Source organism: Daldinia childiae (genome assembly GCF_008694065.1).
Source record: "Daldinia childiae strain JS-1345 chromosome Unknown Scaffold5, whole genome shotgun sequence".
Classification (NCBI taxonomy): domain Eukaryota; kingdom Fungi; phylum Ascomycota; class Sordariomycetes; order Xylariales; family Hypoxylaceae; genus Daldinia; species Daldinia childiae.
The window spans coordinates 2826208-2849395 of NW_022984646.1; the positions used below are offsets into that span (position 1 = coordinate 2826208).

Below are 23188 nucleotides of genomic sequence, written 5' to 3' on the forward strand. Positions count from 1 at the left end.
TGCAATATTGGCGAAGAGACTAAGGAATCTGTTAATTACTCATTCAAGTATCATCTTTCTCCTTCAAAGTGCGGTTATACAAGAATAGGACTGTTTAGGAGAGGGCGTTTCTGAGCGGCCAATTATTTGTTTCGACGGGGATCACAGTCTTCCGCTCAACAAGCATCCTGGATATATATATTTACCTATGTAGGGACTTCTGTCAATCTATCGCTAGTATTGATCTCATATAATTTACTTCCACGTTAACCATCAAAAGTCCTCTAGAAGGCCAATTTATTAACAACTTATCTGTTAACAATTACGCCCATTACGTAACTTTAATCGCCAACATGAAGCCTATTTTTATCATGCTTGCTCTGAGCTCTATTGCTATGGCTGCACCTTTAGGAAGTACGCATTTGATAAGCATATATGATTACTTGGAGCACTCCACTAATAAACCAATTAGGGATCCTCAGCATGGTGAAGCGAGTACCTGATGTCAAGTAAGATTTATCAGACCTATTGTTAAAGAGACCTAATAATTATGACCCTAACTTGTTCCTTTGTTAGTCGAGAGGTTGCCGAGGCTGGCTTCATTGTGTCCCCCATAGAGAATCAATGGGATGTTCCTGACGGGGAGGACATCCCTTTTACAGACGAGTCAGATTAAAACGGAGGTTTCATGGAGATAAAAGAAGCGTGGGTTAATGCTGGCAAGTTTGTTCGCTACGTGAGAAAGAATATATCGCGGTGTGTAGTTCACTTAATGGTAATTCACGTACTCATAGTGAAGAGAATATGATTCTCCTTCCTGAGCTACTCGCACATTTATTTACAAGTTGTCTCGCCCGTACTGATATTTGCTAACGAGTGAACCGTATTCATCAAACCTGACCGGCTCATACTTACTGGGGGTTTCAGTTGTAATGAAGCGTGGTAGAGTTTCTACCACGTGAGTGAAGTCAGGACAAGTAAAGAAGGGAATAGAGTAGCGAGCGGGGATACCCGTCTCTGGTACTTTATCGACCTTGGGGACTGATACTCGATGCAGGGCTGAGATAAAATAGTCTGTATTGGAGTATATTAGCTATATGAGCGACCAATGAAGGGCTAGGAATTAATATATTACCCACCATTAGTAAACCGCTGGAGCATGTCACCAATATTCAATACAAATGTTTCGTCTTCGGGTTCTGCATGAAGGAATTCTTGTGATCGGGGGCTCTTTAGTTCTAATCCCCCACCACCGTCTTGAAAAAGGATCGTAAATGTTCTATGATAGGGGTCAGCATTAGCGTTTATCTGGTCGCGCTAAGGTTGTATATTCGAAGGACATACCCCCAGTCAGTATGGGGTGGTAGGCGTGCTATTAGGTCATTCTGTAACTTGCTTTTGCTAACAGTAGGGTAATGTAATAGGCGCAGTTGGCAATGGCGGTCCGAAATCAGCCTATCAAGTGCGGTGCGTTCTTCATCGTTAAGGCCTAAGCCAACACCAATAGCCCGAAGCAAGAGCTCGCTCACACCGTATAGCCTCTTGTAGAGGTCTGTCATACGACGCCTGAAGTCGGGGAGTACATCATCGGGTAACCATATGTTCTGCTGCACGGGATCGTCCTCACTTCCTATCTCATAGCTCTCCTGGTACTTGGTTAGCATCCGACGGAGAACGAAACGCCCGGTTAGGCAAAGGGGGGTAGGACAAAAGTGAGATTAGACTTTATACCTTGAAGTCAGAGATCTTTCGCAATTCTTGGGCAATGTTGTCGGCCGCTGTATTGGCCTCTACATCTGCTGAAGAATAAACTTTCTCCCGGCCGATCCCTGAGTAGCCTCGGTGGGGCATGTTTCCAGCGGGGTGAGGGGCTTTCATCTTGTCTTCGTACGATAGATCGAAAAGTTTCTTAGACCAAGCAAGAGCAGTCTCAATTTCATGTTTTTCAATTCCGTGACCTGAGATTTTGACAAACCCTAGAGTATGGAGAGCCCTGACAAGAGCCTGTCCAGCTCTGACAAGTCCCAAATCATCGAAAGAATCGCCAGCCTCAGTAAGAAAGGGGGAAATGTCAACTGTCTGGATAGGGCTTTCTCCAACGTGAGAAGGATGGTATGCCATTGTTTCTGTGTAATCGTTATAGAGAATGGCGGTCAAGCCACACAGGTGTACAAATAGCCAAAAAGACTAGTGATCAAGGATTTGGGCGCTGGGGGTAAAGAAAAGCGGTAAAGTTGTAAAAAGAAATGAATGCAGTCTCGCGTAAGTAATACTACATTAGTAAATGATAGGAATTTCATTACGGAACTTATATTGATGGGTATGTTATTATTAGGTTTCAGATACGGGTTTATCTTTACCATTCATCCCTTGCATCATGAGGAGCATGCTTATCTGCGGTGCCCATCTGCTACGAATAATAAGCAAGTACAACCCCAAGTGATAAGGGAGTATGAGGCGTCAATGTCTCAATAAAAGGTGCTACTACTTCGTATCCTACCGGGTAGCAGCAGACAATATAGGCTCCAAGCTGTAACACCAGGTGCTCACAATGGTTATAATTCTCAAAGCTTGACCGGTTAACTATCCTACCAAGTTCACCAAAATAGGCGTCGTGTGATATAGAAGGGCTTAAAGCGAACCAACGGTAACCTAGTAGGCGAGTCCTTAGGTAGCTCTGCATGTCGCATACCCTTAGGGACATTTGAGATAGCCGATCCATCCCTTACACCTCGGCGTTAAATATACCAGCCAGCCGGTATAGGCATATATAGGTATATATATCATCTAAGTGGCGCTATTTAATATGAGACCGTGCTCACCTAAAAATATCTTGTGTAATTGTTTGTCTCTGACAATATAAATGAAGTGAATGAGTGGAAGAATCTACTCTTAGAGGCCTAAATATAAGATTTCCTTTTATATATCATTTTATTAATCTCAGGCCATAAATAAGGAAGTCTTTTGGTATCCGGAATTACCACCTCGCCTTTCTATATTCAAGTTTTACAGCATCCACTCATAAAACATGTCTGAGGCTGGCCAAGGCATTTCATCTGAGGGTCTTTTGGTACGTAATCCTTGTCATGAGATATGAAAGGCTGCAATTCACTATATACACGAATACACTTAGTTTTTAGGTCTAACATTTGTTTATAGGTGGTTATCTGGACGCTGGCCGGCGCATCGACTGTATTGTTTGTCGGCCGCTTACTCATTCGAAGTATTATACTCAAGAGTTTCCACTTGGATGACATGTTCGGGGCCATATCTTGGCTCTCGATGATCCTTGCTATGATTATCGCAACAATTGAGCTCCCACTGAGTTATCAATATTCTTCGATTTTAATAGGCGAGTCTCCAGCACCCCCTGAGTCCGAACTCGCAAATATGGCCATTAGGCTACGCAAGTGGGATGTAGCCACCGAGACATTCTTCTGGACATCGCTTTTTTGTGTTAAGCTTTCCTTCATATTTCTTTATAAAATTGCTTTTTGTTCCCACAACAAGTTTAATCGTGTCTGGTTATGGAGTCTGATTTACATCGTGCTTTGTTATGGAACTTGCCTTATTGGTGTATACGGCCAGTGTGGTGATGTAGCTAATCTATTATCTTACGGTTTGTTCAACTGCATATATCTCCTCTCTTTAGAAATCTTCATACTAACTGGACTACTCATAAGAGGGCTGTAGAACGCCCTACGTTGCATTGCTCGACTCGAGGCTAGTATGGGTTGATTATTTCTTCAATGTTACGTCTGATATTGTTGGTAAGTTCCTAGAGTTATGATATTATGGGGCTTTAAGCCCAACAGAAGTACTTATTACTGACGTTGCTAGTTATTGCGCTTCCGATGCCTGTGATTTGGCGCTTGAATATGGGCACGAACCAGAAGCTTGCTTTATCTGCCATCTGCAGCCTGGCAATGATTACAATTGCATTTGAGACACTGCGATCTGTAAAATTACACCAGTTGGACAATCACCTCACCAACCTCTACAGCTATCTCGAACTGTTAGTTTCTGTGCTTATTAGTCAGTTACCATCATACCGCTTCTTAGTTTCCCCCTCAGACAAGGACCGCGAATACCGCCGCCTATTTTGGAGTCGTGTTACTATGAGGAGTTACCACTCCGGCTCTTCAGGATACTCCATGCAAAACTTTGACCGCACACCGCGTGCAACCGAATCTTTGTGGGCTACCCACAGTACCAGTAGAGGTCGAGAGGAGCCATCTATAATTTCAATTAATACCAAATAAGAATTGCCAATGGTACTGTTTACATAGTATACATGATGTCAAAACCGCAAGAAAGTTGACATGGAGTAGGATTAAATGACTAAGACGTTCCATACCTTATAATCATATTTCCTAATTAATTTGTTCCGTTTTATCTTGCGATTTTGCAGTATAATCTTCAGGTCTAGTCACATTTTCCCATCGATATTATTGCATCTCATCCTATATTTAAGATTTATTTGGGATTGTAATAGGCGCTCGTCCATAAATATTAATGTGTCGAACCTTGCTAAATCAGTAAGCCTATTTTATTCTAAGTATAGTACTTCAATTATTTCAATCCTATACTAGCACATAGTCAATCTACCCCCTTGGGCTCACATGTCTCTGTGTCACGTGACTATACCACAGCGAATCGCAGGAGCCCGATCCTAACATCACAGCGTTTAGCTATTGTGAAAGAATTCCATTTTAATTTTTGACTTTTTTCCTCTTCGCCAAATCGTCAGACATCCAAGTTGAGGCAGACCGTGCGGCATACTCTTTGGGTGGTAACATGCCCCCCCTTTTCATGTACTTAATAGGACGGCACTAGGTATCACGATACGACCGAGCCGGTGAGAAGTCGAATATGTTAGATTAAGTACCCAGGTAGGTAACCATGAGGTTAATTGCCTAATTTCTACTTGTGAGTATTGAGAAATACAATCCTTTTGTTTACGACGTCTACAAAGCATCTTAGGATAGTCCTTTTTATAAGTACAAATGCCATAGCAATAAGCAAGGGTTAAAATGAGTTAGGTTGAGTCAAGATACTCTTTCAACCCTACCAAAGTTCTTCCATCATCGCAATGAAAATAAATTAAAATTCTATATCCGAGCGTAAATATTTAAATTAAGGCCTAGGTGTATTCAATTATACACTCGTCTCTAGCTGGTATAATGAGGTGGGTGATGTAGGACTCTGAAATGCTCTGATTTTATTGATTATTTATAAATGATTTTCAATTCTAGGTACATATTCAATATCACTCGTCACCAATCATCAAGTGTGGTAGATATCCGATCGAGGGGTAAGGTACAAAGTGGTAAGAGAATCCTTTCATAGGGATAGTGGGTAATGACCGGAAAATGAGCACATAAACAGAAAGGAATAAAAATACAATGTGAGAGGATACTTTAAGCAGCTCACAATTCAGATGGTAGTCGTGTAGCAACCCTGCGTTACGTTCTCAATGTCGCCAACGACATGACAGCTGACAGCTGGCATGTACATAACATCCCAACATCCACCGTCAGGATGAATTAGGTACCTAACATAAGTCATGTTACAGTGAAAAGAGATTAGGAATGTACAACAGGGGTATTAACAATAAACCTAGCTGAAATACGACCACAACGAACAATGACGTTGCATGTACTATAATGTATTATAATGTATTTTAATTGCGGACCATTAGGTGACTATTTTTCTAGTATCATAAGTGACAAGATTTACGGAAGCTTAACCTTTTCTCTTGTAAATGTTTTACAAGGTGAAAAAAACAAGCGTATAGGTACTTATTATCATGATTCATTAAAAAATAAAATTTGCTTAATTATCAACTTATTAGGTATGCATAATCTAAGTTCAAAATTGTTTTAAAACGGTTTAGTTATTTTTGAACCCCGGTTTAAAAAGGAATTATAATTCTTTATTTCCGTATTTTTCAAGGTTTTAATATAATAAATAGTTTTTCGGTCATGTTTATTTAACCAACTAACAGTTCGGGGCTTGTAAAGCAAAAAAAAGTGGCCGTTAAGATTTAAAATATGTTAAAAAAAAAATGGGAAAGCTTTTCGTTCCATTTAAAAAAAACGTTAATCATTACTTAATGTAAAAAAGAAGTAAATTGAAACTTTTTTCTTATTTAAACCTTATAAGTAACTGTAATTGCTAGTTAAAGTTTAGATTAATATTTAATATGGACAGATTCGTTGTTATTTTACGATAACCGTTTGCTAACGATACCTATTTAATATAACAATAACGAAACCAAGCATCTGCATTATGTGGCGCATTTCATGCTACTATGCGCTGAGAATTGACCAGAAGGATATTCTGGATACGGAGAATGTGCCGAGCCAAGGCTTGACCGGTACAGACAATAGGCGACAAATCGTCCATTCGTATGGAAAAGGGCCTAGTGTCTTCTCCCTTCGGCATATCGTTTAAAGTACAAGGCTAAAGGTGATCTAATTTGAATTCTTTTTGATTTCTCTTGGTCACATAGGAATTCACATGCTTACCTACCATAGCGGAGGAGGGGGGTTTGGGGGAATCGTTCTAAAACTGGAATGATTTCGTGCGGCGGAACGTTTTTGGGTTTTAAGGGCTTTAATTGGTCAGAATTTAGGTATAGTGGGTTTGGGTACCCACTTTTAATATCTTATTTTAAAGAAAGCGTTTTATAACCGTAAAACCATTCCATCCCGTAAAATCGTTCCAATTTTTAAAACTATTTTACTAATAATATAAAATTTTAATAATAAAAAAATAAAATAAAAGGAAAAAAAAATAAAATAAATAAAAAATATTATTAAAAATAAAAAATTTTTTATTAAAATAAATAAAATTTAAAAAAATAATATTTTTTTAAAAAAAATTAAAATGAAAAAAAAATAAAAAAATAAAAAATAAAATTTTCGAAAGTTTTTTTTTCTAAGTTAAAATTTTACTTTTTTTAATGTAAAGGTTATAAGGCCTAAAAACAGGAAAATCTCCACAATGAAATAATTCGATGAGATTGGCCACCTCGTCCCATTAGCTCAAACGTTTGAACTTTAAACTTTAACCTTAATAGTGGGGTTAATGGTTAGGTTACACAAACGCAAGGGTAGTGGGTTCGAGGACCAGTCTTTTTAATTTTTTGACTTTTTTTCCTTTTTGATCCCACTTTTTCACGTGAATATCACGTGAAAGTCACGTGAAAAGGCAAATCGTTCTATTTTACGGAATCATTTTAGTAATAGAATCATTCTACGATGTTGGAATGCACCAAGCTGATTCCCATGTTACTATCAGGTAGAATGGTTTCATTTATACGGAATGATTCCCTATACCCCCGGACCTCCCCTATGGTAGGTACCTGGTTTGTTTGCTTTCACAATGAAAGTTGATATTACCTAAAGATCGGAAGCTTGCTGCCACAAACATCCCCCATACATGCTTCTATTATAGAAAGGGTAGTAATATATACATATCTCATAGAGTATAAAATAGTAGATTTGTAATATTTCTCGACTCCCAAATCAATACGATACTACTGCCAAGCCTCCTTGAGAAAGTTTGCTATCACAGAATATAGTGTAGATCGAGCATCGAATATGAAATACCTATAAGGACATGTTGGTTGAGATACTTGGACCACAAACACGGAGTAAGATACCCGAGACAGACTTATTTCCGTAGTTACATCAATCTATATTTTTGTGCAATTCGGTATGCCCGAAGGAACGTCGATGTCGTCCAACACTGAGATATAGCAGGCCCTTCTAAGCGAGCATATGTTCGTAGGATCTGCCAATTACGTGGATAGGATAAAACAGATAGAACCCCGATCAGCAATCAGTGACATCAGTATTTCGTATGGAAACAATATCAGGTCAGATTTTCCTTTCCTTGTCGCGACATGGCCGTAGGCATTCTATCTTCGCTTTACCTTACGTCGCTAGTAGGGGGTAAGGGGCGGAGGCCATATAGGATATGATTGGTCAGCCCCGCTCCGGACTGTGCTCCGAATAGAGAACTCTCACTACTACCGCTTGGGCATACGTTTGATATACGGAACCCACACTACCTAGTGGAGACTTACGTATACCAACTGAAAGTTGTTCAAGATCGAATCTCAACATCAAGGTACGCGAGACTTATAAGGAAAGCTTAAGGCATGTCAGATTCACCATCCAATCGATAAATCAACCAGAGATCTGGGATGACGGTACCCAAAGGTTGCGGCCTTATAATGTAGCTGTATGTGGACGCGAACAGTTGTGGTTTACGCCATTTTGCATAGTTTAGGTCGGTATAGCTTCCCTTGAGAAAGCATATCACAAAATTTACCCCTGGTAACGAGTAGTTAGTTATTATCCATTTGCGACATTTGTATCCAATAGAGATATCCAAATAAGATAGGCAATAAATGACAATCTATTCTTTACATACCTAATGTAACTAGATCAACATGTTTATTGTTTGATCTATCTTTTCTATTCCCTACCTTTCCACCACTCTATGTACCTGGCTCAACCTCATACACTGGGACACAGGCAGTACTTATTCGGATGGATCCCTCGTCCGAGCTATATGTAGACCCAAAATCGTTAGTCCAGCTACGAATGGACTTGTCAACCTTCCCATCTCCTATGCATGGCTGCGTCTCTATATTGTCTTTCCACACACCACAACTACCAATGGAAATAGAATTCATAGACAGTTCACTGGGGTTCGAGAAAACATCCAATACGGATGGCCTGCTCATCGGGCAAAACAGCCCTGCAGATATAGGCTACAGTGTCAGCCCCAATATAATCAAATACTTGACATTACCCATGGACCCCGATTGTCAGCAAATGGGGTTAGCCCGGGAAGATCGCAACGATACGATCCAGAGACCACATTTTAGAAACAGCAACGAAAAGCGCGAGGACGATATGGTCTTCAAAGGAGACACTACAAACCCAATTGGATCGCATAGCCGCCGGTCATCGCGATCAAGTAATAAGCCAACTAGCGATGAGTCTGGGGTCGAAAAACGTCAGCGAAACCGTGTAGCTGCGACAAAATGTCGAAAGAAACAGAAGTTGGAAAATTCGGAGCTACAAGAAAGGGCGCGGGTTATGAGCGAGCAGCATGACTACCTCATCGCACACAAAGCTTCCCTCGAGTTGGAGATGATTAACCTAAAGAACGAACTCCTGCTCCATGGAAGCTGTGGCTGCGAGACTATCACCGATTACCTGATGCAAGCCGCGAGGAGGTTTGTTAGAGGACGCGATGAAGGGACTCAGAGCAGGGAGAATGCAGAAGAACTACATGAGCAACTATCTTATACTGCTGCTCGTGAAGCTTGTATGCTATGACAAGTTTGGCCACGTGTAACGATGACGATTAATGACCTACCTACGAGATTGATGAAAGGATAGTTCGCTTATGGAGACTTTAAATGCTATGACTTGCTGAATATTATTGTATAGATACCAAAATGCCGAATCATCTTCCATTCTCCGAGAACCTGTATCACTTCAAACGATAATTAGTGATGATAATAGCCATTACCGATATGATGGATTCCTCCACGCACTACCTACGTGCAAAATTCCGATGTTGTTGAAGTTCGTACAAATCCCCCTTTTCAGCCATCCACAACAATACCTCCATTAGGGTGTACTACAATAAGTTATCAATTATCTTTTCGAAGCACATAGGCGTATCTTTTATAAAAACATCGTGAGATATAGAGGAGTACTCTCGGTGTCACGTACATATTTGGCCGCTCATGAACGCGCTCTCGCTCCCCGCGAGAAACACGTAGCTTCTCGCGATATCACTGGGGTGCCCGAGTCGCTCTATCGGTATCGAGTTCCCTAGAATTTTCCCCTGCTGGCCTTGCTCGCTTACTCTCTTAGTAACGAGAGGAGGCCATACGGGACCGATAGCCACGACGTTTGCACGGATCCCCTTCTTCACCAGTTGGTTAGATAGCGTTCGGGTAAACGCGATGACGGCTCCCTTTCTGGTAGCACAGTCTACGGGGCTAGGGGTTCCGATGTAAGCGTCCACTGATGCGCTGTTGATGATAACTGCACCGCTAGATAGGTGTGGCAAAACGGCCTTGGTGACGTGAAAAAGAGGATCAACGTTAGTGCGCGAAGTCGCCGACCACTGGTCTCTATTATTGAGGTATTGAGGTTAGCTAATATATTGGAAACTTACCCGGTCAAGCACAGCTTACTCGGTGATATCAACGATGTCTCCTTTCTCATTCCCCGTGGCCGCATTGTTGACTAAGATGTCGATACCGCCCAAGACCGTCACCACACGATTCACTAATGAGGTACAGTTTGCGGCTTGGGTTAAATCACCGGCGACGAGATAGATCTCACCCTCATTCTTCTCCACCTGTGCCTTGGTTTGTTGTGCATCCTCTTCTTCTTCGGGAGGATAACTGATAACTACTCGGGCACCTTCCAACGCGAAGAGAATCGCTACGGCCCGACCGATCCCCGAGTCTCCCCCTGTGATGAGGACTTTCTTCTCCGCGAGCTTGCCAGCAGGTCGATAGAGGGTCAGTCCGGGGTCCGAGTCCGAAGATGGGATATGGGTCATGGTTGGCTTCGGATCCATGTCTCGTCTAATTGTTTACGATCGTGTTTACAGGACCGGCCTGACACTTCATATACTCATCAGTGCTTTTCTCATACAATGCGTCAACCTCATGGTGAGTAGTATTCATCCGTCTCAATACCATCACTACTACCAATATTACTATATATATACCATAATCTTATGAGCTAGGTACATCATACTGTTGACGGAAGGACATCTATGAAAACAGGTCTTCAGACTCCGATCATACGAAACTCTACGATGCAGCTGTTAATTGAACTGTACTATCACTACGTTATTTGGCGTAATAGTGCTTAAATCAGAAAATTATTCTTACTATGCAATTATTCACAATGAAATCGTCATATAATGTCATCAGTCGCAATTCCTAAGTAGGAGCCGACATCCTTCCTAGTTTCTACGGAGCGAGCTCCGGTGTCATCCATGTACCTTTACGCTTGAAGCCAGAAGTACCCCCTTATCTCCCCTTAACTAGCTCCCAACAGACTGGTAGACCATAACGGAATGATCTACGGGGTATCTGCCTACCTATGTAGTTAGTCAACTAATTCTATGTATTGGATATCAATTATGCAGCCGTGATCTGACAGTGGCGTTCAACCACTCTTTCAATATGTTTGGTTCTCTGGTAACATACCACACAGGTTCATACATCCGGCTTCTACATACTACCCATCTCCACATACATAACACAAAGAGGTATGAGCGACTTATTATTTTACTGCGAGCTCCATGCGGCTCAGAGCCTGATGGAGACGCGTGGCAACCACTCGGCAAGATAATTCCTAATTGTTACCATGTAACAAAGATTTCAATAGAAGGTTATTGGTCTACGGAATATATAAACCACACTCATTAACTCAATCCAGTATCCTTGACACGAGTGTTAAGAAGGGCTCTTTGTAAGATAAGTTGTTCATTCATTCACATGACGAACCGACTTTAACTCGTATGCGACCAGCGCATAACCCACATGGGCATATCATCGAGATTTATCTCTGGCAGCCAATAGATTTTCCCCTTTACCACCACAGACCCCCTTTTTATTTGTATGGGTATTGATACCTAAAGTACCAACTATTAAGAAGACTATGACTGAATTGAAACTCCGATGTTATTTTTTATCCACGGTAATCTCCCCAAGGTCCTATCACATGATTAAATAAAGATATCGAGATTAAAGATCGTAAGGTATTCATAATAGTCTAGTGACTAATACTTTTAGCAATGGCTTGATATAGTACCCGAGAGAGAAGTGTTTAATAATGAGAATATATATTAAGAGATATCATCCACAAGCTGTGGGATTTAGACGTCAATGAAAAATCAAAAAGGGTGTACTCATTCACAATTGAGGTTTTTGACACATACGTATCTCTCTAATATGTATTCAAGTTGCAGTCCCCGAAAGAGGCCACTTAATATTCCTTAATTTAAGATAATATTTGAAGCTACTCATTCAATACTTCAACCCATGGCAAGATTAGAATCTTCCGTGGTGAACGAAGTTAGGACCAAATGGGCTATAATATCAGAGGCAACATTTGGGGGTTTAAACTTGGTCTTTGCTAGCCGTTTTGGATACGTCTACCTCCTCGTGGTGGTTGACTTCCTCATGATGGATTTGCTTCTCGACAGCTTCCGTCGCAGCGTGAGCACGCTCGTCGTCTTCGAACACTATTTTCACGATTAGCATATGGTCTCAGCTAAGAAATCTTAAGGTGATCTTACAGAAGGCAAGCTCTTCTAGGGTACGGCCCGAAGTCTCGGGCCAGAGGAAATAAATGAGAACGGCCTCGACGGTAATCCAACAGCAGTACACAATTAAGAACTTCCAGCCGATGCCGGTAACTGGGTCCAAACCAACAGGGTTCACGTTAGTACCGAAGAACTGAGTTCAGGTTAGCGAGTTTGGTATAAATAAAACCAGTTTTTCATAAATCTTACCTGGGAGGCTTTTCCAAAGAACTGGAAGATTGAAATTCCACGAGCTCTCATGGCATACGGGAAAATCTCGATAAGGTACGCTAGGTGGTCATTATTAGCAAATATTTCTCATAATTATGAAATCTTAGTACTTACTGTATGTGAGAGCATTGAAACCAATGTTGTAGGCTGGTTGGTATGCGTAGATCCAGAACAAGCAGAGTTTACCCGCAGCTTTTGAACCTCCCACGATAGCCTCTGCCGCGGAGATGGTCCATGCTACATAGATCACCAAGATTCCAATGATGGACGTCAAGTACATTGTTCGCCGGCGGAATCTCATTACCAGAAGTGCGGTCAATACGGCACAAACTAAACCCCACACCTGGTTCCCGATGTTGTATTTGGCTTGGAAGCTGGGGTCCGTAAAGCCGATCAGGTTAAGGATGTCGCCCAAGTAGTAGGAGATAACCACGTTTCCGGAAAGCTGCGACATAACACCTACGAGAGAACCTATAATCACACGTCTTCGGTTTCCTGCTGAGCTGAACATATCCATCCAAGAGCGCTTCGAATGTTCCATCTCGATGTCAATAGTAGTTTTAATCTCGGCCATTTCCGCCTTGGCGAACTCCGAATTTTCGTCACCCTCAGCATGGTATGTAACTAGGACTTTGAAGGCTTCCTCATATCGCTCCTTACTAATCAAGAATCGAGGACTTTCAGGAAGAAACCTAGGAGAAGTTAGTAAAGAAGACTATGGCAAGTAAGCTACGAAAGTCTTACAGAATCAAGGCAACCTGTAATAGGGAGGGCGACATTTGAAGAAGGGAAGGAACTCTAGTATATACGCGTTAGAACAGTCGGTAGTTTAATATAATGTCAGAGTATCGATTTACCTCCAGGACCTAACGAGAAAGGTATATTAGACTTGACACACGATAATAGAAATTCATAGCAATAGACTTACCAGTCTGATGGGATTTGCTGAGTTCCATAAGTTACAGATGAAGCCACGATAGCACCGATAAAGTAGGCCGCGTTGAACAGGGATGTCAGAATAGCACGCTCTTTAGGATACGCAAGTTCTCCTATCAAACTTGATCCTGCAACAATAGCGTAGGGAAGTCCGAACCCAATGATAAGCCGAGAGACAATATACATCGCGCCTTCAATCATGATCAGTTTGAGAGAACTATAGCAGTCTCATGTCACTTTCTCACGTACCGTTGACAGCGAAACCCTGGATTAGGGACCCGATGATCATCACCACACTGCCAAACATCACACACCATCGTCGACCCAGGTTATCGTTCAGGAGCGGGATGAAAGGAAGACCAATAACGGAGCCGAGCGGTAATGCCGAGGCCAATATGCCTTTGTAACCACCCGTTGGATGTCCGAAATCTACAATCCTTCCGTGATTAGCTTCCGTTCCTGACCGCTTTGGCTCTGGCTGCCTGAAACTTACAGTTACTCCACGCGGGAACTAGCTGGACGGCGTTGATAATTTGCGAATCGAATCCGGAGGTCATTTCGATTCCCATCAAACACGGAAATAGCATGAAGTACAGGTAGCGCAAATTCCTCTTCTTATGCCATGGGACCTTATCCTCCATCGCCATGCGATGGACGATATTGTCCGTCTGAACGCCGCCGCCGACCATCTTGTCGAACTTTTCTCACGAACCGAAATGATAATTGACCGGGGTTAATTTTCGCGTAGAGAGACAAAGTCCGATGAGACAAGTTCCGGTCTCTCAACTCCAGTGAAATCTATCCTACGGAGTCGGGCCATGGTGATGTGCTCGCTCATATATAACTAAAGGCCTTTAACTCGGACCGATTGTTCCAGTAGGATTCGGCGGTTAATAAGGTAATATCAGCTTATACCTAGATTGCGCGCAAATCATGAGAGGTCACGAATAGCTATAGCCATTTTCCTATTTAGCCGCCAAGCCTGATTTCCAGACCCTCTCGTAAAGTACCAACCGAAGGGCACAGCAAATGGAGACCCCGGAATTTCATAACTTATGGTTAGATAGATAGGCTCCGATTGGCTAACTAGGTTCCATCGCCACGTTCCATTTCTCCATGATCGAGGTCGTTCGAGAAAAGGCCCGGAATAGTAAGATGGGCCCCCGCAATATCCCACACAGCATCCGCAATATCCCTCGCTGTGGGCGCTGTGGGACGAATTTTAATGTCACCTGGATTAGACTATGTTCAGATTAATGATAATTATGCGTGATATATGCCGACTTCAGCTCCATAACCCCATGGGCAGGGCTGCCATGCAGAGCTCCCAGCCTGTCACAGCTCAGCTATTACCTTGGCATCAGGCGAAGGGCCGTTTTGGTCCCGGCTCGGCGGATAGTCAACCGAAACTCTATTATAGGTAGACTTGGGGGTGTTGCAAAAGTATGGATTTGTCGACTTGACGAACTTGTACGTGTTAGGAACTTCTGACAACCCCTATTTTCGTTACTTGGACTTTATAAGAATTCTACACTAGAAGGACTTTTATTGCATTTACGTAGAAAATATCTTCACACGTTAGGAATGTTGTCGTTATCTTGAGTCCCCATATACAGGTACTGTGTCGTACCGACATTTGTCAGAAACCATGTAACCTCACCTAAGCAAAGGCCGCTTTTCGCGATATTCAACTAGGTTACGGTCGTGTAGTTCTTCGGACCTATTTCCATCGGATACTCCCACACTTAACATTGAACAAGATAAGTGTTCATATACTCTTAAAGTAATAGTTATTGGAGACGTCAATAAGTAGGATAGCAAGTGGAGTTGAGGGTATAAGGACTCAATTATTGTTAACAATATGAATGTCAACTTCGAAACCCATTCATTCTCTCTTAGGTTCTTAGGTAGACTAATTTAGGTACCTGTTATGATATCCTAAAAGTCTCTCACTGTTATGATTTTTAATATTATCCTCCGAAGAGACAGCAACCTGCTAAGCTTTCCTTATTTCTATCTTCCTTTACAATTCCATCTATAACGTCTAGTCTATGAATATACCAATACGTGCTAGCGCTGATACGACGCGCCTCATCGCGTTATTCGGGCACAGTGCTTATATGATCCGAAATATTCCGGATAACCTGTTCATCTTATATTAAATGCAAGTGTTTTTTTAATACCTTAGTAAAACGTTTCCTTCGTGATGAATCTTAGGGTCATATGAAATAGGTCCTAGTCTAGAAACTGTATGTCTTCGATTACTAACTATTTCTTATTAAAGCATATCCCGCCAGGGAAGGCCACCGGAGTTAAGTGTGTTAATGATAGAAATGGATTGCCTAAGATCCGTATATTAAGGCAATGTATTCATATTCTACTCACAGTTTACCATAAAATATTATGCACTGACTTGACTTAACTCTTTACGTTCGAAACCCGCAGCTAGCCGGTTCAGTAGTTGGTTATTATTAACACCGGACTATAGATGAGTGCAGTTTCCAGTTCGAACGTGTAAGTTCTTTATTAATGAGTATAACAATTAAGTACTTCCTCTTAGCCTCTTATAGTAGTTGACAATTTCCCACCTAATACACCAATGCGTTTCTAATCTCTATTACAGCGATACTCCTCATGTTTTTTTCTTTGTTATAATCAATACACAGGATGTATTTGCTATCAGTCCTAATAGTAGGGCCCAAGAGAGCCCCAACCCTTAACTCTTAATCTCCATTTTCCCCTCCTTTTATAGCCATAGTTCCACAGTAGGTCCTCTATTCCAAAATTCTGGATGGTAAGAGAACCGAATCAAAACCACTAGAATACGTTAGGCAGTATTTTTAGGTAAATATACACCATTACCATGGTATTAGACGATGCATTTCGGGCCAGTTTCTTGTTTTTCATAAGCGTTTTCCTTGCGAGATCTCTTCGGAACGAGTTTGAGGCCATATTCGCGGAGCTGACGTTGAAATCGCATGCTGCCTAGCTGTATAAACGTGATTCCAAACACAAACAAAAATATATGTGCAATATCTCCGTGAACAGGTAATCGACTTCCTACTTCGTATCTTTGTCTCCGATCCCAGTTGGTATAAAATGCATCGAGATGTTCGAAAAGGGCATCTCGCACGCATTGGATACGTGGGGCATCTGTCCGATCTCGATACACACGGGTAGGTGCACTTAAAATATATGCGGCTTCATTATCGGAAAAGTACGGATAACCGATGAAATCAAGGTTGTCGAAGGCGGTGCATAAGCGACTTGATGAATCCGGATCTTCGAAATGGTACAGATCCCATACTAGAACTTTCAACTTATACCCTAAATGTTGAGTGTCTATAATGTCTGCTATAGTAGTAGGTCCCCCTGCTGATGGTAATGGGCCTGATAGTGGAGCCATATAGGGACTTTCCCCCTCTGCGGTCTTTATTAATTTCGACATAATGCTTCAACAAGAATATAAAGCCTCCCACTAGTTGATGCCTAGTTTAATGGCTAGGAAACGGTTGCGTATGATTTATCTCGATTTAAAAGTAGACTAGCTTTCGTATATAAGAATAGCACCAAAACTTGACGATGTTAAGCCTGAATGTTGCCTCGTTGATAATATTCCTTAGTTATGCAAGTAGCTAGATGTAGACTATGTATCACGATGGAGATGTTGATAAAAATTGCTTAAGTTAGTCTTATAACTTAGGTAACTACTCTTACCTTCCACGTAGAGTATATAGTTTCAAGCTGATTTGGAACTCTTAGCCCGGTGGAAGGAACTATCATACATGGAGTTTGATCTCCTATTAGATCGCAGTTCAATCATATAATTATACATAAAAACAACAAGCATATATAAACTTCTTTTTCATCTCACAAATTAGATATTCTTTAAATATCAATTCATAATCTGTTATTAACGCCGATTATGTACAAGAGTTACTCGTGAAGAATTAACGTGTTGTTTATCTCTTAAGTCTAGGTAAATACCGATATCACCTTCTAATTAAGCGGTAATTGCACAGGAATTCGTTAATTTCGAACATTTTAGTTGCTAACTGCGTGCTGTCACCTATGATATAGAATTAATATCAACGGCAGCAAAGATAATAATTACTTGAGTTTTGAAGAGGAATTGAAAGTGTTATTATCATAGCTGGGTGGTGGTGTCCATGGGAACCCCGCATCGCGTACGGAAGTCGCCTTCAAAAGTTTTGTCCATACCAGGCACCTGTCAGGCTTGGCCACAGCTGTTGACCAGCTGTGAATGGCCTGACCCACTTGGCACTCAAAAATTATAATGTACATTGAAATCTACCCGTTATTATATGGATAATTATACAGCCAAATATATTTTTTAAAATATAGCGATTAGATTAGTTATAAATATAAAGGCTTGGATTTATCATGGTATAAATTTTAATATTATAGCTTATATATTCAAGGTGAAATAAATATATTAAACTGGTATATATGGAGGAGTACATCTGTCATTGAGGCCAACAGTTGTTGCCAAGATTTGCCAAGCTGACAAGGGCTGACCTATGGACAAAACTTTTGAAGGCGACTTCCGTATATGTAATAATGATTCGTGGCAACATACAATTCCGATCATTCATATCCATAACCTCATAGATCTAATGCAATTAGCAATTGAAGATTTAGAACTTACCAACATCGGAGGGGCCTTAATAAGCCCATGTTTATCTTATGGCTCCAGAGGAAGGTGCAATTCCCGTGGTAGACTTCGGTGCATGGTCGAAGGGCTCGACAAAAGACAAGGAACGCATTGGCGGGGAACTGACCGACGCATGCCGTCGAGTTGGCTTCGTATACATTGTCAACCACGGTGTACCGAGTGATATACTCGAGGAGGCGTTTGGTTGGTCCAAGAAACTCTTCGATCTTCCTCAAGAAAAGAAGATGATGGCTCCTCACCCACCAGGTGAATCTTAGTCCTCAAGTCAACGAGCAAGTTGCTGAATAAATAATTTAGGCCCCAATGTTCACCGAGGATATTCGTGGCCAGGCTTAGAGAAAGTGTCGCAGGATATCATCAAAGACGGGGACGAATTAAAAGAAACTGAGAACCGAAAAGTCTCAGATTTTAAGGTAAACTTCTCACTTAACCTGTCGAATGAACAAATATTGAGTCTTGAATAGGAGAGCTATGAAATTGGTAGCGAGGAGTCTAAGACACAGCCGAATGTCTGGCTACCCGGAGAGGTTCTCCCTGGTTTCCGCGAATTCACAACGCAATTCTACTGGAAATGTTTCGGGGTGGCGAAGGATTTGTTATGCGCTTTGGCAATCGGCGTCGGCCTAGAAGACGAAAACTTCTTTCTGCGCTTCCATAGCGGAATTAACAACCAGCTACGATTACTTCATTATCCATCAATTGAAGTAGAGAAGCTTTCTAACAATGTCGTGGCACGAATGCCAGCCCATTCAGACTGGGGGACGATAACGATGCTTTTTCAAGACGACTGTGGGGGTTTACAAGTCGAACATCCTCGTGCGCCCGGCCATTTTATTGATGCGACGCCGATGAAGAATGCATTAGTTATGAACGTTGGCGATTTGCTAATGAGATGGAGTAATGGTTGGTTGTCTTATATCTTTTTGATGGTCAGTGCTCCTTGATAAATCAACTAACTAACCGTAAACTTGAAGACTTCTTAAAGTCGACCCTTCACCGCGTCACCCTTCCACCAGTTCAGAATAATATGCAAATCGACGGAAAGCCCATGACCAAGTCGAGATATTCGATTCCTTACTTCGTCTCACCGGATGAGAAATCTGTTATCGAATGCTTGTCCGTCTGTATAGATGAGGAACACCCTATCAAGCATGAGCCAGTTGTGCAGGAAGATTACCGACGAATGAAGGCTAGAGGGCAATATGTAAAAGTAGATGACACTTACGGCGGACCATTATGACATTAGTGCCAAAATCAAGAAAATAGGTCAGGGCTGTCCAAAAAAGGCTAGTATGAAAAGTGCATAATATACTATGTAAAGTATATACAAGTTTTTTTATTATTTATTTATATTATTAATAATTTTTTAAATAGTTTTTTAAAAAATATAAAAAAATTTATTATTATTTTAATTAAAATATTAAAAAATTATTAAATTAATTATATAATTTTTTATATTTATTTTATAAAAATAATATATTATATATAATGTATATATTAAACAGGTGCAGTGTTACAGTAACATCGTATGCAAGGGTTTATTATGTAATTTTAACTTTTAAAGCCATATAAAGTTTTTAAATCGTTACATTTTTTTAATTATTATTATCGATATAAATTCTTTTATTATTAATAATTAATAAACAAATATCATTTATACTTATTAATTTCATAATTATTTACATTTATTATATATACTTTTTTTTATAACAAATATATTCGTTTTTTTTTTTTAAACTTAAACTTTATTTTTAATTAATATAATCCCGTTATATATTTAAAAGTAAAATATTATTTTTAATTATTAAAAATACTTTTTATAAAAACTTAATACGTTAAATATATAGCTTTATTTTAAAAGTTATTTTATTTTTGTTTAATATAAAATTTTAAAATAATTGTAAAAAATATTACATATTATATATAATTTATTAAACATTAATATAATATTAAACAAAAGTCGGATAACTTTTAAAATAAGATTATACATTTAATATATTAAATCTTTATAGAAAATATTCTTAATAATTAAAAATAGCATTTTATTTTTAAATATATATCGAGATTATATTAATTAAAGATAAAGCTTAAATTTTAAAAAAAAAAACGAATATATTTAATATAAAAAAAAATATATATAATAGGTATAAATAACTATAAAACTAATAAATATAAATAATATTTATTTATTAATTATTAATAATAAAAGAATTTATATTAATAATAATAATTAAGAAAATATAATAATTTAAAAATTTTATATAATTTTAAAAATTAAGATTATATAATAAATCTTTATATATAATATTATTATAATATTATATTTATTTAATATTTTTTAAAATTAATAATATTAATTATAATAAAATAATTTTAATAAATAAACTTTATATTTAATATAAAATTTATTAATTAATATATTTTTAATAAAAATAATATTTTTTAATAATTTAAATTTTTTATATCTTTATTTTTAAACTTAATAATTTTAGTTCGTTTTTTAATTTTTGTAATAATGTGTTTAATATAATTTTTAGTTTAATTAATAACTTTTTTAAATTTAAATTTGATTTAATTAAGTTATATTTTAAATTTATTTTAATTTAATTATTTAATTAAAAAATTAAGCTATGGTTGATTAATAATATTTTTATATATATTAATAATTTATTTATAAAATATAAATTTTCTATATTTATATTAATTAATTTTATATAAGTTAAGATTATAAAAATAACGTTTATTTAAATTTATTATAATTAAAAAGTTTTTAATTAATACATTATTATTATTAATAAATAATTTTATTAATTATTTTAGCATTTTTAATATATTTAAGGTTTTAATTAATATTTCTTTAAATATTAAAGGTTTAATTTAAATAATAAAAGTTTTAAATTAAGATTAAGATTTTAATTTAAATTTTTTTTTAGGTTTTTTACCTTTTAAAAACTATAAACGTATTAATAATTTTAAATTTTTATTTAATTTATTAATTATTTTAATATTAAGGTAAATTAAAAATGTTTATATATATTATTTAAATAAAAGGTAAATATTTATTTTATATTTAATATTATTAAATAAGGTTTTTAAGTTTTTTATAATTAAATATATTATAAAGATATATTAATATTTGTATATCCATCCGTTTTTTTATTTTACTATATTAAATATAGCCATTTTTTTTGGTATATAAATTAATTTTTATTTTTTAAACGTTACTATTAATTATTTATTAATATAATTAATTTGTTACGTAATTTTACTTTTAATTATATTAAATATATAAATATATTTTTATTTAAATATATAAATAGTAAAAAAATAATAATAAATTTTATTAATTACTTCTTTTTTTTTTTCTAAATTGGTTAAATTAATAAATATTAAAAAAACTATTATTTTAAAAAGGTTTTTTAAAATTTGCTTTATTTTTATATTAAAATTACTTTTAAATAAATAATTAAATATTTAATTTAATATTAATTTATAAACCTTAATATAATTAAAAATATTAAACATTACTAATTTTTATAAAATTAATATTTATTTAATATAAAATTATTCCTTTTTTTTATATATTTACAAAATATAAATAAATTCGAAAAATAAATTACTTTTTTATTTGTTTTTATTAATTTTTAACAATAATATTTAAATATTAAATAAATTATTAAATTAATTACTCAAAAATATAATCTTATTAATAATAATTATACATTATTAATTAAAATTAATATAATTATTAAAATAAAATAATAAGTTGATATAAATAATTAAAATAAATAAATTAATATTATTATATGCAATTAATTAAACATTATTTATTTTTAATTTAATAAAGAAAAAATTAAATATTTTAATAATAATAAAATAAAAAAATGTTATTAATAAATAATAATATAATATAATATAATAAATTTAAATTTAATATTAAAATAAAAGCTATTTTAATTAAAAAAATAAAATATTTTTAATAATATTATAAAAAAAAAAGTAAGATAATAATAAAGTAATATAATTAATAACCTTTTTATATTACATTTTAAAACCTTATTATTTTCAATTAAAAAAACTTTAATTAATTAATAGGTTAATTAAAAAATATTATATATATGTATAAATATTTATATTTTTTAATATAAAATAACTACCATAATATTTATAATTTATATAAATACCTTTTTTTTTTTTCCTTTTTTTTTTAAAAAAAATATTTCGTTTAAATCTTTTTAAAATAAATATATTTTTACCTTTACAATTATTTTACTTTTTTTTATTAATATTTAACTAATCTTTAATTAAATCGCAAATTTATTTTACTATTTTTGCAATAATATATTATTTATAATAACTCCCCATTTTTCAAATTTTATCATTTTTGGATAAATTAATTAAAATATCTTCTTTTAAAACTATTAATAATAAAACTTTTAAAAAACTTACTATTTTTTTATTTTCGTATATTCTTTTTTTTAATTACAACACTTTAATTATTTTATTTAATAATCACAACAATAATATCCGTAATAGTAATAATAATAATAATATTTTTATTTCTAGGTTTTATTTTAATTTAAAAATTCCAAAACGTTTTAATTAAAAATTTAGCAAATTTTAAATAATAAAATATTAGTAAATAATTAATAATATAAAAAAATCTTATTTTTTACTTTTTTAACTTATAAATAATTTAACATTTAATAATTAATATACGTTTTTAATAATTAATAAATATAGTTATTTAAACGTATAATTATTTAATTTTTTAATAATATAATGGCTAATTAATATATTTACTAAATAATTACCTATAATTAATTTTAAATATTATTAAAAACTTTAATGTTATATATTAATTACGTTTAAAATTAATTTATAAATAATCTGCTTTTTGTTTATATAAATATTTATTAAAGTAGTTTAATTAAACAAATTATATTTTAATTATAAAATCTAAAATATATTTAAAAATTA

At 36.3% G+C, this 23188-nt stretch overlaps 5 protein-coding genes across 5 annotated transcripts; 2 read left to right on the forward strand and 3 right to left on the reverse strand.

The window, feature by feature from the left end:
• Window positions 1-817: 817 nt before the first annotated feature.
• GL218_05897 (1-aminocyclopropane-1-carboxylate oxidase) lies at window positions 818-2100 on the reverse strand (the record flags this gene model as incomplete). Its single annotated transcript, XM_033582590.1, has 4 exons — window positions 818-1053; window positions 1119-1258; window positions 1324-1625; window positions 1711-2100. 4 exons carry the CDS (start codon window positions 2098-2100, stop codon window positions 818-820), a joined length of 1068 nt encoding a protein of 355 aa, XP_033434884.1.
• Window positions 2101-8672: 6572 nt separating this feature from the next.
• Window positions 8673-9341, forward strand: GL218_05898 (bzip transcription factor; the record flags this gene model as incomplete). The annotated part of the gene is made up of 1 exon (XM_033582591.1): window positions 8673-9341. The coding sequence occupies one exon, from the start codon at window positions 8673-8675 to the stop codon at window positions 9339-9341; it is 669 nt and encodes a 222-aa protein (XP_033434907.1).
• Window positions 9342-9613: 272 nt separating this feature from the next.
• On the reverse strand, window positions 9614-10605 carry GL218_05899 (putative oxidoreductase C4H3.08; the record flags this gene model as incomplete). The annotated part of the gene is made up of 3 exons (XM_033582592.1): window positions 9614-9648; window positions 9744-10150; window positions 10214-10605. The coding sequence occupies 3 exons, from the start codon at window positions 10603-10605 to the stop codon at window positions 9614-9616; spliced, it is 834 nt and encodes a 277-aa protein (XP_033434908.1).
• A 1555-nt stretch (window positions 10606-12160) lies between these two features.
• On the reverse strand, window positions 12161-14201 carry GL218_05900 (High-affinity glucose transporter; the record flags this gene model as incomplete). Its single annotated transcript, XM_033582593.1, has 9 exons — window positions 12161-12285; window positions 12340-12499; window positions 12556-12635; window positions 12691-13268; window positions 13321-13374; window positions 13434-13442; window positions 13505-13703; window positions 13762-13941; window positions 14006-14201. The coding sequence occupies 9 exons, from the start codon at window positions 14199-14201 to the stop codon at window positions 12161-12163; spliced, it is 1581 nt and encodes a 526-aa protein (XP_033434812.1).
• Window positions 14202-18219: 4018 nt separating this feature from the next.
• On the forward strand, window positions 18220-19448 carry GL218_05901 (uncharacterized protein; the record flags this gene model as incomplete). The annotated part of the gene is made up of 4 exons (XM_033582594.1): window positions 18220-18454; window positions 18506-18621; window positions 18673-19111; window positions 19183-19448. 4 exons carry the CDS (start codon window positions 18220-18222, stop codon window positions 19446-19448), a joined length of 1056 nt encoding a protein of 351 aa, XP_033434813.1.
• Window positions 19449-23188: the final 3740 nt, after the last annotated feature.